This window comes from Nicotiana sylvestris, chromosome 7 (assembly GCF_000393655.2).
Source record: "Nicotiana sylvestris chromosome 7, ASM39365v2, whole genome shotgun sequence".
In the NCBI taxonomy this organism is placed as follows: domain Eukaryota; kingdom Viridiplantae; phylum Streptophyta; class Magnoliopsida; order Solanales; family Solanaceae; genus Nicotiana; species Nicotiana sylvestris.
This window is the reverse complement of record NC_091063.1, coordinates 23,106,373-23,120,242: the sequence shown is the minus strand read 5'-3', so window position 1 is coordinate 23,120,242 and position 13,870 is coordinate 23,106,373. Positions and strand designations below refer to the sequence as shown.

At 38.5% G+C, this 13,870-nt stretch overlaps 1 protein-coding gene across 1 annotated transcript; it reads right to left on the bottom strand.

Moving 5' to 3' along the window:
* Window positions 1-58: 58 nt before the first annotated feature.
* Window positions 59-10,408, bottom strand: LOC104233905 (BTB/POZ domain-containing protein At2g04740). The gene is made up of 5 exons (XM_009787364.2): window positions 9,710-10,408; window positions 2,527-3,286; window positions 2,151-2,187; window positions 1,894-2,027; window positions 59-545 (listed from the first exon to the last, which is right to left on the bottom strand). The coding sequence occupies exons 1-5, from the start codon at window positions 10,173-10,175 to the stop codon at window positions 158-160; spliced, it is 1,785 nt and encodes a 594-aa protein (XP_009785666.1). The 5' UTR covers window positions 10,176-10,408; the 3' UTR covers window positions 59-157.
* Between the last annotated feature and the right edge of the window lie 3,462 nt (window positions 10,409-13,870).

The window sequence follows — 13,870 nt, the reverse complement described above, 5'->3', positions numbered from 1 at the left end:
GGAATTTAAAGAATAAGAAAAAAGATATCGTTCCAATCACTAACAGGGGAGGAAGAACTTCACATATAAGATCACTTTTATTTCCTGTTGTGAAATCCTCCTTTGGTACATTAACAAACGGCACATTTATAAGATTCAAAAAATAAAGAAATAAAATTCATATGGGTTCTTGTTCATTTGGTGCAACCACTGAAGGTGGCACGATGCTACTTGCATTACATTCAAGTTCATCAGCTTTTTCTTGTTCTGCAATATGCATCAGCATCTCAAGGCGCTTGTCAAAAAGTAATGCACTCTCATCTCTCTCATCAAGTTCAGCGGCTTCAGCTTCTAGCCATTTCTCTCGCAAATCATCTAAAAGGTTTCCTTCAGCTGTGTTCATCTCAGCTCCTGGAGCACTCGGGGCAGTTGTACGAAGTGATGAATCCCCAGATGGTGGTGGGAGGGTCAAAAGCATTGCCCTAAACTCTTGAGTATCCGCAAATGTCTCAAAGTTACATGCCATTGCGTCTAGACAATACTCCCGAATCTTAAAAACACCATACCTACAAGTAAAAAACAGAAGAACTTAGATTTATTAACCAAAATTATACAGTGGAAATAGCCTAGACACGGCCTTAGATTGGAGCATTCTCTTTTAGCTCTCCTATAGTTCATCTAATATCTAGATAGACTGGAGAAGCAGAACCCTAGCTATTTCCTCTTATATGACAGGCTTTGATACTGAGCCTTTTCCAAGATGCCATGCAAAATGACACTGGAATACAATTCCTTTTGTAATTAAATAATAGACTTGGATCAAATTGATCATATGACATGTCACCATCGCACAAATGCTTCCTAAATGTATTTCATACATCTCGTGCTGATTCAAGATCATCTCATATCTCCATATCAGGATATTACTTTCAAAAGACCACACTTGAAATATGCATATGGAGTATACACTAAGCATGACCAACATGCTACTGCTCAGCTAAGTTGCTCGGACACAGTTGCGGGTGTCCGACACGGGTGCGGATCTAAATAAGGTTTGGGGATACAAATCCTAGTACAAATACGAGTGCAGGGATCCAGCTAAAAATAATTCTAAAAAATAAAAATATAAAAAAAAATCTCTAAATTATGAGAAATTTTGTGGAATACTTACGTATAGCTTGTAAAGTGTAGGTTTCTTTTCTATTCTCAAGTTGTAGATAAGTAAAGGATTGATTTTCAAGATAAGGTATGTTATTTGCTTCAAATTTACCCGAATTTTGGTTCTAATTTTGGGAATCAAATTGTATCTCGTCTCAAATTTTCCGTTCGTCGTAGTCAAAGTACCCAAAATTGTTTGACCAGATCTGGTGCGGATCCCATAACCGCACCCATATTAGTGTCGTGTCAACACGGGTACGGCACCTAACTGCCATGTCGGAGCAACTTAGTTGCTCAGAACACAAACCTTCTAACACATAGATCATGCATTTCCTCTTGAAGCATACATTGTTATAAAGAAGCTAATGACGTTGGAGAGTTTCTTAATTTTTATTTTTCTTGATAAGGATGTTGGAGAGTTTTTTTCTCCAGGATTAAGTCACAACTGATTCTGATTTTTATGAGGTAGCTTTTTCTCTTTTCCATAAACCAAATGTTAGAAGCTTGGGAGCAGTTACAATAATGTTATTCTCAGTTTTTAATGCATATTACACTAACTCTTGCTCTTCCAGCTAGACAGTATTAGATGATTAATGACGGGACTACAGACATCAAATCAAACTTACATACGGGAATTTTAGCTGTCAGTCTAAACATCCAAAAAGGTTGATTAGCATATGGTGATAATCCACAACCAAAGAGATTAAAATAATTCCTAAAGAAGGAATATGACTGAAGAAGACAGATAGCACATACATGTCTGATAATACCAGCCAATGGCACAACTCAACAGGAGGAACCATTTCCAAATGTGGCAGCAGCGCATCTGCTACGACACGTTTAAGTGGAAACAACAGGTACCTCGAAGCAGCATCAAACATCTCTTCAGCCTGATAAGATTGCGTGAATCATAAATTAAACTATGTGAGCAATCAACGCAGTGGAGAAAGAGAGAGAATTTCCTATTCCTTAGAAGGATAGCTATTCTACAATAAGAAATTCAAACAGCGTACTTGATCAGGGTCAATGTCCTTTAATCCATCAGTATACCTGGTCAACAAAAATATGATTTTGTTAGCAAGTGGTTGAAGATGAAACAACTGAAACAAGCACAGCTGAAAGCCAAGTCATATGTCATTTGAGTCGCATCAAAGTGAGTTTGTGAGTCATACTGGTTATCAAAGGTACAATCACGTCAACTCAGTTGATGAAGCATGCAACAGATACACACTGCAATACAGCTTTTTCTTAGGGGAAAGAGGGAAAAGGGGGGGGGGGGTTATAGGCAGCAAAAATGGTCTAGTTTTAAAGTTTTAAACGTTCTTATTATTTATTTTCTTTACTTTCTTTTCAAGGGGGAAAAAAAGAAATGAGAAAAGGATAACTTACATATACTCTATCATTTTCTCAAAAGCTCCAACGGTCAAATCATGTTCCTCAATGCATGGAAGTGCATTATCAGGTAAACGATCTCTTCCTTCCAGAAAATCCTTCATGCGCGACAACCTCGCTTTAAAATATTCAGACCTTGATGCTAAGACAACTTGATGGCAACGAAAAATCTTCTTATCAACTCTGACACAAACATCTGCCAGATCATCTTCATACTCACTAATCTGCATTGAACTGACAAGGCATACAAGACCATCAACATCAAGGCTCAAGTTCTGCTCTCTGTTGGAATTCACAAGAGAAATTTGAAGGGATTTATGCAAAGCATTGGGAAGACGGTCCTCTTCTGGGAGAGAGATTCCCTGCAAGATGAACCGCTTTTGGGAGTTATCCACGTCCCTTAGTGCCTTGTACTCGGCATATTTTTGATGAATCAATTCTTTCTCGAGGACTTTCTGTAGTGAATGGCATTTGCAAACTTTGCAAATTCTGACAAGATCTTCCATGTCATCTACTGCTATATCAAGTCTGTCGGAATAAAAGAAATGGATGAGGCTATAAAGAGCATGATAAGACAGTTTTTCCCTTGAGAACCGTATTTCCTTTCTATCCTTCCACTCAGTCTGAAATTTCTTTTTGAAGAAAGGCGACCGTGCAGTCAAGATTACTCTGTGAGCTTCAATAGGCCTACCATGCGCATAGAATACAACATCTGGAGGAAAGTGGCTGGGGCTGGATCCTCCATTTTCTGAATTACCTATTAATTATCCCAGACCACCATGTCATTTTTGAGTGCATGAAGACAATCTGGACAAAGAATCAGAGAGTGTGATATATGCATACAGCTAAAGAACCAAAGTAGAATATCCAATGAATCCAAATTTTCGATTAGCTCATGTGAGAAAACAGTAAGCAAGATAAAAACAGTGTTAGAAAAAGTCATGAGTTCCCTATCATTGCAAGATCTAATAAGTACAATCTATCCAGTTATACAATCACGCACAACGCAAGAGGCTTCACCAGGCCTATAGTGAGAGCAGATGTAATTCACAAGCCAAGGTTGAGTGATCAAATTCTGTGTCTAAAGATTTAACACCAGAAAGGAACAGTAATACAATGGAAAACTGAAATACCAATCTCAGCAACACATGAAGAGATTTATGATTGTTACACTATCATAGTGCAACAGCTAGTCAAGAAGTCATATTAGCAGACTATGTATTTATTTTCGTATTTAAGTTACTTCTGGTAGCCTAGGTATTTCCTTCCATGTACTTGTGATGACCCAAAATGCCACCTTTAAATTAAATAACTATTTCGATATTTTAAGACCTTGAAAAGCAGTATCAATAATTCCTCGACTTGCATGCGCAGTCCATATAATTTTTTTTTTTTTTTGATTTGCACCGGGTGTCCGAGTCTCTTCGAGCCCCGACTATTCCCGGGGTGCACAGGCCCTCGGCAAGGAGTTTCCCACAAGTGCACCACGGTTAATTCAGGTTTTACCCAGTTCGATGGCCCTCAGAAATTGTTTGCACCCAGTGGGTTTCGAACTTGAAACCTTGAAAGGGAGCAAACCCCAAGGCTCAAGTCAATTGCCACCAGACCATATAATTTTCCGGAAGTTTTTTTTTATGTGAAAAATGGATTAAATTATGAGTTAGAGCTTTAAAACTCAACTGAGTTGACTTCGGTCAACATTTTGAGCAAACGAACCCGGATCCAAGTTTTGACCATTCCGGTAGTTCCGTATCGTGATTTGGGACTTGGTCATATGTCCGAAATCGAATTCGGAGGTCCCTAGCTCAAATTATCGCCATTTAACGGAATCTAGAAATCTAAGGCTAAAGATTTCTTAAGTTTGACCAGAGATTTGACTTTTGAGCAAACGGCCTCGGAATGGAATTTTTGATGATTCCAATAGTTTCGTATGGTGTTTTGGACTAAGGAGCATGTTCGGATTTGAATTTGGAAGTCCGTAGGACAATTTGACGCATTTTGGCGAAAGTTAGAAATTTGAAGGTTTTTGAGAAGTTTGACCGAGAGTTGACTTTTTGATATCGGGGTCGGATTCCGATTCCGGAAGTTGGAGTAGGTCCGTAATATCGAACGTGACTTGTGTGCAAAATTTGAAGTCATTCCGGAATGATTTTGGTAAGGTTTGAGACACTTAGTCTCTTTTAAGGAAGCTTAAGTTGGAAAAGTCAACCGGATGTTGACTTATGTGTTAGAGGGCACGGATGTGAGTTACGATAGTTCGGTTAGCTCCGGGAGGTGATTTATGACTTAGGAGCGTGATTGGAAGGAGTTTTGGAGGTTCGTAGTAGATTTAGGCTTGAATTGGCGAAGTTGGTATTTTTGGCGTTTTCCGGTTGATAGGTGAGATTTTGATATAGGGGTCGGAATGGAATTCCGAGAGTTGCAATAGTTCCGTTGTGTCATTTGGGATGCGTGTGCAAAATTTCATGTCATTCGGACGTGGTTTGGTTGGGTTTTTGATCAAAAGAGTAATTTAGAAGATTTTGAAATTCTTAGACTTGAATCCGATGCGAATTTGGTGTTGTGATGTTGTTTTGAGCGTTCCGAAAGTTGGGACAAGTTTGAATGATGTTATGGGATATGTTGGAATGTTTGGTTGAGGTCCTAGTGGCCTCGGGTGAGTTTCGGGTGGTTAAACGGACTATTTCATCTTTGGAAAAGTTGCAGATTTTTCCGAGCTTCAGCTGTGCACCAGAAAATTTCTAGTGCGAGGAGTCCAGTTTGGAAGCTCATATCTTGCAATCTATAAGGAATTAGAAAAATTGCAAAACATGAAAGTTGTAGTCCTAGCATTCTAGTTTCCAGAAAGTTAAACTATTTATGATTTGAATATTTTATCATAAAGTTATGATGGATCGAAGATGGCTGGTGGGGCAGTTTCGACAGAATTTTCTGTTGCACTTTAGAAGCTCATATCTCGGAATATATAAAGAGTTATATGGTGTACAACCTATCAAATGAAAGATCTTCGAGTCTAGTTTCTAAATCTTCAAACCGTTTGTCATTTGGATATTTCCACAAGGAGTTATGGGCGTTTTAACAGAAGGTGTACAGCAGGGGAAAATGGTAAGAGGATGTACAACCCGCACAGCGCAAGCTACAACTCGATGAAGACCGGGCAGATTGTTTTAAACACGAGTTTTAGCCCATTTCTTTCATTCCTTTCATTTGGCTTGGACGATTTTGGAGAGCTCAAGGAGGGATTTTCACCAAGCAACACTAGGTAAGTGATTTCTTCCTATTTTTGAGTTAAATATATGATCTTACATGGATTTAGACATGAAAATCAGTAGAAAAAGGTGGAGTTAGGGCTTGAGATTATGAGACCTTCAAGGGATGATTTGAGGGGTCAAACGATCTCCGATTTTCGAGTTCTTTATATGTACGGACTCGTGAGACGATGAAGAACATTTTGGTATAAAGTTTGTCTAGTTCCGGCGGGCCCGGGGGTCGGATTTTGACTGATTTCGGGTTTTGTGTTTAAAATCGATATTTTCAATTGGAATTAATTCATTTAGCATAATTTGATGATAAAAATCTGAACTTGGTAGATTTTGAGCACTCGGAAGTTGGGTCGAGAGGCAAGCGTGTTGCATAGTAGCTTTTCGGGCTAGTTCGAGGTAAGTAATGATTGTAAATGTTGTCCTGAGGGTATGAAACCCCGGATTTCACATCGTTGTGCTACTTTGAGGTGACACACACGCTATATGACGAGCGTGGGGTCGTGCACCGTTGGGGATTGTGACTTAGTCCGTCCCGTATGACCGTTAAACCGCGTATTTAATTGAAAATTGTTTGATATCATTGTGTTTTGGAAAGTATTATCATGTTTTGGGCTGAATGTCATATTTGGGCCTCGTGCCAACTGTTTTGGACCCTTAGGGGATTTTTACTACTATTCCTTACTGTTTTGACTTCATATTTGTACTCAGTCATGTTGTATTCTACTGTTTTCATAACTCAGCCATATTTACTCCGTTTTGATATTTTAAATGATATTTTGGGCTGAGCATCATGTTTTACTGTTGCCCGAGTGGCATGAGAGATTTTTGACTGAGTGAGGCCGAGGGCCTGTGTTGTGAGGATACTATAGGATCGGGCTGCGCGCCGCAGCAGTGTTATATTGATTCATGATTTTGAGGCCGAGGGCTTGATTTGTTACGCCACGAGGTGGCTTGTTGATATGAGGCCGAGAGCCTATTTGATTATGCCACGAGATGGCTTGTTATTGTGCTTGGGTCGTAAGGGGCCCCTCCAGGAGTCTGTACACCCCAGTAAGCGCGGGTACCCAGTGTGAGTGATATGATGTAGCCCGAGGGGCTGTTGTTGTTTCATATTGTTGCCCGAGGGGATGTTCTTGATCCATGTTTTGCCCGAGAGGCGGTTCTTGATTCATGTTATGCCCGAGGGGCTGATTACGAGTGATTGTGAGGTAGCCCGAGGGGCTGGTTCCGTTGATATTATGCCCGGGGGGCGGTTTATGGTACATATTTTGCCCGAGGGGCTGTTTACATTTCTATCATTTTTACTCACTGTTTTATCACTCATTTGAAACTATTGAAAGTTGTTTTAAAAGGTTTTACTGAAACTGAGCTTGATTTACGAAGTAAATGGTTTCTGTACTGTTTTTGAGAAATATACGGTATTTGTTGCAGTGCTATGATGTGAAATTATGTGTTTTTTTTACTGCTCAGCTTTCATTTACTTTTATTACTTACTGAGTTGGTGTACTCACATTACTCCCTGCACCTTGTGTGCAGATTCAGGTATTTCTGAACCCAGTAGCGGGTGTTGATTGCTCAGTGGCAGAGTCATCAGAGTTAGCAAGGTAGCTGCCCAACGTTCGCAGCCCTGCTCTTCTCCCTCTTGTCTTCCTTAGACTGTTTTTAGTTAATTTCAGACTCTTCATTGTATTCAGACCTTAGTAGATGCTCGTGACTTGTGACACCCCGATGTCGGGCTGTATTTATTTCCGCACTTATTCTATTTCGCTAAATGTATACTTGTTGGGGATTTATTCTTATAAATGACTTAAATTGACTTATTAAATTGTTAAAAATAAATTTGGGAATTGTGTCGGCTGGCCTTGTCTTCACGAGAGGCACCATCACGACCGGGTCCGGTTTGGGGTCGTGATAGTACTAAGATTCCCAAGTAAAGGATTCCGAATTCAAGGCCAAATTCCTGTAAATTGTGGTTTCTCAGCATTCTAAGTAAACTTTCTTTTAACAAAAGTAAGTAGCTTTCTGCACCCTATAATTCTTTGAAGTAACTACAAGGAGACTGCATTACGAATGGTGTAATGAGCTCAAAAAGGTCAACCATGGCATCAATGTCATTTGCAACAGCCATGTTGAACCAAAAAAAAGAGTGAGGATATACATCTGTATTTAATATTGTTTACAAATTCCGATTTACTCTAAAAAGTTCTTGCATTCCTTTCTTTCCATATAGTCCGCCATATCGCCGAAGGAATGGAGTTCCAAGTTTTCCTTTTTGCCTTGTTTTTACAGAGACTTTTTTTTTATAAGGTAAATTGTATTAATCAAAAGGGAGAGAATTCCCGTATACAAAAAGTATACCAAAAAGTAGAGAATTTCTACATAAACTCTCTTATAAGTGGGTGAAGAAAATATTTGGGACAGTTCTTTCTCCATTATTAGACTGCTCAAGACTAGTTGAATATGTTCACATTACACGGGGTAAATTGCAGCTCAGTATGCCGTACCAAATGAGAACTAAACAAGCAATACCAAAAAATACGGATTGTTGTAACTTGGCATTATTTGGCACAGGACAAGCATAACAGATTCCATGAAGGTCAAGGAGCTATGCAGAGCGAACACTTCCGACATGTCATGCTATTTTGATTTTTGGCAGAAAGATTGCCTTTAGATCATATGGTTCAAAGAGTTTGTGCACCTTCTAAAGACCTTTGCGTTGCCTGCTACTTGTAGATGGTTATTTTGCTGTCACAGTTTTAAATTATCACAGTCCTCTTTCAGAGTACTTGAGTGCAAGTCCAGTGACAAGATGCATGAAGCAGAAGTAGAAGTGAAGATTGATACACAAGTCATCCTCAAAAGGGATAGTTTCAAGTAACTTGGGTCTATAATTCAAGGCAAAGGGGAGATTGACGAGGATGTTACTCATCGAATTGGAGCGTGGTGGATGAAATGGAGGCTTGCTTCTAGGGTTCTGTGTGATAAGAATGTGTCACCAAGACTTAAGGGTAAGTTCTACGGAGCGGTGGTTAGACCGACTATGTTGTATGGGGCTGAGCGTTGGCCCGTAAGGATGTCCCATGTCCAAAAGATGAAGGTAGTTGAGATGGATATGTGAGCATACCAGGAAAGACAAGATTAGAAACAAAGTTTTAGGGACAAGGTGGGAGTGGCCTCTGTGGAGGACAAAACGCGGGAATCGAGGCTGAGATGGTTCGGGCATGTTCAAAGGAGAGACATAGATGCCCCGGTCAGGAGGTGTAAGAGGTTGACCATGACGGGTCGGAAGAACTGGGGTGAGGTGATTAGACAGGACTTGTCACTGCTCCAGCTTACCGAGGACATGACCCTCGATAGAAAAGGATAGAGGTCAAGAATTAGCGTTGAAGGTTGACAGGTAATCGTTAGTTTCTCTTAGGCTCACCAGTGGTACTAGTACTATTCTTGTATTTTCTTATTCCTGGTTCTTTATTACATGTTGTGTCATTCGCTTTCATTACCTTATTTCATTGTTGTTGCTATTGTTTGTTGCTTTATTTTCATTGTTCCTTGAGTCGAGGGTCTATCGGAAATAGCTTCTCTACCTTCACAAGGTAAGGGTAAGGTCTGCGTACACATCACCCTCCCTAACCTCCACCTAAATGAGCTGGTCAGTTCACATAAAAGTCCAGTACTCCATACTTCAGTCTCAAAGTTAGACCATTTTCCCTTCCTCCAATGTTGGATATTATCTCAAGGCAGTCTTCTACTTCTTGTACATAACAAAAGAAAATACTGTGTCCCAAACTATTTCGGACTGAGGCATATCAGTTCTCAACACACACACATATCCAGGTATGGATAACCAAAGAGAATCAAATTCAGTACTATTTATAAAAAGAATAAGTAGGAATATAAAGCTCAATATGCCCACATACCCGAAATAGGAACTTGACCTTCGGATTGTTCCAAATAGTTCCTATTAGCCCAACAAGCCAAAAAAGTATCTCTTAAAGCAGCTTGCAAAGGTCCAAGTGGCGGAGGACGAGCTTCAAAGGCTTTAAGCAATTTCCTAACTTTAAGATTAAGGGCAGCGTAATGGCAACGGTCACCATCAAAAGTATGTTCGGAACAAATAGCACCACTTTCCAATAACATTCGGGCAGCATCAAGGTGACCAGCAAGACAAGCATAATATAGTGCCACTGAATCCCATTGGTCTCTCGCATTCACATTCACACCTGACTCTAACAGGTATTTTAGCCGGCCGACGTCCCCGGCTCTTGACGCTTCGAAAACGTCGCCGTATGGGACTTTTTTTAAGGGTAGACATGATTTGAAATCCTCAGGGTCTAAGTCTATGTTGTCCAGGTCAGACATAGTAGTGAAAGCGTGTGAAGACATGACTTTGAGGTTGCTGTTGGATGAATTTGGGATTTTGAATTTGAGGGGTTTGGTTTGGGATTTTGGAGTGGAGGAAGAAAACGGGTAGTTCCAATGATTGAGGAATGAGGCTATGGCATTGGAAAATGATGAAAGTTTGTAGCAGAAAGAAGTAGAGGATTGACAAGAAGAACAGTGGAAAATGTAGAGTGGGTGTCGGTTTATGGCTGTAAGCCTGTACCCTTCGCTGATCGCCTTGTATGGGCTAGCCCACTTCTTCCTACAACATCTTGCGGAGAAACTTAGTCAGATTTCCACGATAAGTATGTTGGAACTCCAGCATAATATGATGGAGTTCCAACATAAGTACACTAGAACTCCAGCATAATCCAGCAAGTATAATGTCCAGTATAATATACTGGAGTTTAGAGCACTAGTGCTCCAGTTTCCAGTATATTATACTAGAGTCAGCAAAGTATATCGATCCAGCATAATATGCTGGAGTTCCATACACAAGTGCACCGAACTATTATGCTGGACCGGTCTCTGTTGCAGCAAAATAGTGGCTATTTTTCATTGACTTCCTAAACGCTGGCTATTTTTGAATGACCAGTCCGAAAACTGGCTATACCGCGCTATTTTTACAACATCTTCCGAATCGTGGGCCTTGGTTTGCAAAAGTGATACCTTTATTTGGTAATAATAGCACGGTATAGCTAGTTTTCGGACTGGTCATTTAAAAATAACCAGCGTTTACGAAATCAATGAAAAATAGCCATTATTTTGCTGTAACAGAGACCGATCCAGCATAATATACTGGAGTTCGGTGCACCTGTGTATGAACTCAGCATATTATGCTGGACCGGTATACGTTGCTGACTCCAGTATAATATATAGGAGATTGGAGCACAGGTGCTCCAAACTCTAGTATATTATACTGGACAATTATACTTGCTTGAACTCCAGTATATTATGCTGGAGTTCTAGTGTACTTATGTTGGAACTCCATCATATTATGCTGGAGTTCCAGCATACTTATCCTGGAACTCCAGTATAATATGTTGGAGTTCAAGCATACTTATGCTGGAACTCCAGTATAATATACTGGCGTATTTTTCGGATTTTGAACAGTGTTTTCGCTCGGATTTATCTTTACATGAAAAGTGGCTAAATTTCGATTACTTTTGAAACTGGGCTATTTTTGAACGAACAGTTGTAAATCTGGCTATTTTTGAATTTCTCCCCTTTATTTGGGCTATTAGTTAGCATATAGCGCCGGCATTTGCAAAGTAGTTAAAAAATTAAAAAGGAATTTTTTCGTTTCTATACACTATTTGAAACTTTATTACCAAAAATATTTCATTTATGGAATTTACCCGATCTAAACACGTTTAGCTACAAAAAAATATACATTTGTTTAAACTAGACTCCTTTCTACGGTAGACTTCCTTATTAGACGCACAATTTTGGGATAGCTTATATCAATGTTTTAAGAGGCGGAGGCGTGAAGCGGGGCGTTTTACCTCTGATGGGGCGATGCGTAAGCCCTGCGACATGGGGCGTAAGTCCCATGGATCTTTAAATTTTACTAATTTCAAGAATTTTAAGATAGTATAAAATAAAAAATAATTATAAAAATTACAATAGAATCACAAAATTATAACAAATAATCTATTTAAAATATTTATAAATTATAATTTAACTATGAATAATATGAAAAGTATGACATATATCATAGTATGCAAATTAGCTACAGCGTCGTTATAACTCAAACATCAAAAGTAATGTATTTGATGTGAAATCTTATATGTATCTCTGAAGGAGTAATAAATCTTAAAAGTATTATAATTTATATTTTTTTAAATACTCCTTTTATTTAATATGCTTTCTATTTGAAAGAGAATTCATATAAAAGCATAATTCACAATTTAAATATGATTCTCTAGCACCACTTATTTTTTAAGTTTCAACAAGTTAATAAAGGTACACATAATTCACCATGATAACTAATTATTTGTAAATAGTTACTAGCTAATAATAGGCTATTAAATTAATAAATATTGTATCTTGTAATCATGAAAAAAAAAATTAGGTAAATAATTATAAAAAAAATATTGGACTATTATATAATAAAGACATAAGAAAAGTTAATAAATAAATACTTTTAAATGAAAGATTTATTTAAAATTTACTATCATAGAAGTCTTAGTGGATAACGTGCAATAATTTTTATTTTAATTATGACATACAATACTCTCAACTTAGTGATTAATGAATAAGAAAAAAGTAATTTTGAATAGTCAACAATTTATTAAGAAAATTTGAGGATTTACAAGGTTAGTTACATACAATTGCATAAAGTTTTATTAGGCGATCCAAGTACGGTGGGCGTTGGGCAAGTACGGGGCGTAAGCCCCGACGGCCGAGGCGTAAGTCTCACGGAACTAAGCCCCACACATAAGCCCAGAGGCGTTTTACGAGTGCTCTGCCCCGGGGTGAGTCCCAGTTCTACCTTTTAAAACAGAGGCTTATATTTCATTTAGAAATTTTAGATGCAATCATCGCACTATAATCAAGGAAAACATATCTGTAGAATCCTTCTATTATGCAGATTTTCTCTGGTTATCATCGCACAATAATCAAGGCAACATGTCTGTAGAATCCTTCTATTACGCAGATGTCACGACCCTAAAACTGACCCGATCGTGATGGCGCCTATCATGAAACTAGGCCAGCCGACACAACTCCTTAATTAACCATTAATCAATATCATTTTTAAGCCGTTAATTAATCAAATGTCTCATAATTTAAGTCTAAATAAACAGTGCGAAATTAATATACAAGCCCGACATCGGGGTGTCACAAGTCATGAGCATCTACTAAGGTTTGAATACAACTAGAGTCTAAGAATGTACTAGATACAGTCTAAGAAGACAAGAGGGAGAAAAGCAGTGTTGCGAACGTCGGGCAGCTACCTTACTAAGTTCGATGACTCGGCCACTGAGCAATCAACACCCACTACCGGGTTCAAAAATACCTAAATTTGCACACAAGGTGCAGGGTAGGGGTGTGCATTCGATTTATCGATAATTACTTATCGATTATCAATTTGTACATATGTTTATCATTATCATTTCAATAAGGTTTCGATTTTTTCGATTTCGATTTATCAATTTTTGGGGCTTATCGATTCGGTTATCGATTACACCAATAAGAAAATTTGCGGGATTCCACGGAAAGTATATTGCTATAAACACGCCTAACTAATATAGACAAAAAGAAGCTAAAATAAGAGAACACCATTTATGACATAAAAATTGTGTCAACAAGCACATGCAACAAAACTAAAGTAAGGGATCAAATGTATGCCACCAACACTCCAATGGTATAAAAAAAATAAAAATACATCATCACGGTTAATTCTATTTTCCATTAATTTGAACTTCATTCCCTTGAGCTTTAAATATGATCATTCCTTAAATGTGGTAGATGAAATAATAGGGTTAGGGACTTAGGGTAAAGGAAAGGGTATTATAGAATAAGGGTAAAAAAAAATTAGTATATCTTATCGGTTTATCGATAAACCGATAACCGAAGAGGACAAAATCGAAATCGATAAACCGATAACAAATAATCGATTCGATTTATCGATAAACCGATTCGAATGCACACCCCTAGTGCAGGGAGTAATGTGAGTACGCCAACTCAGTAAGTAA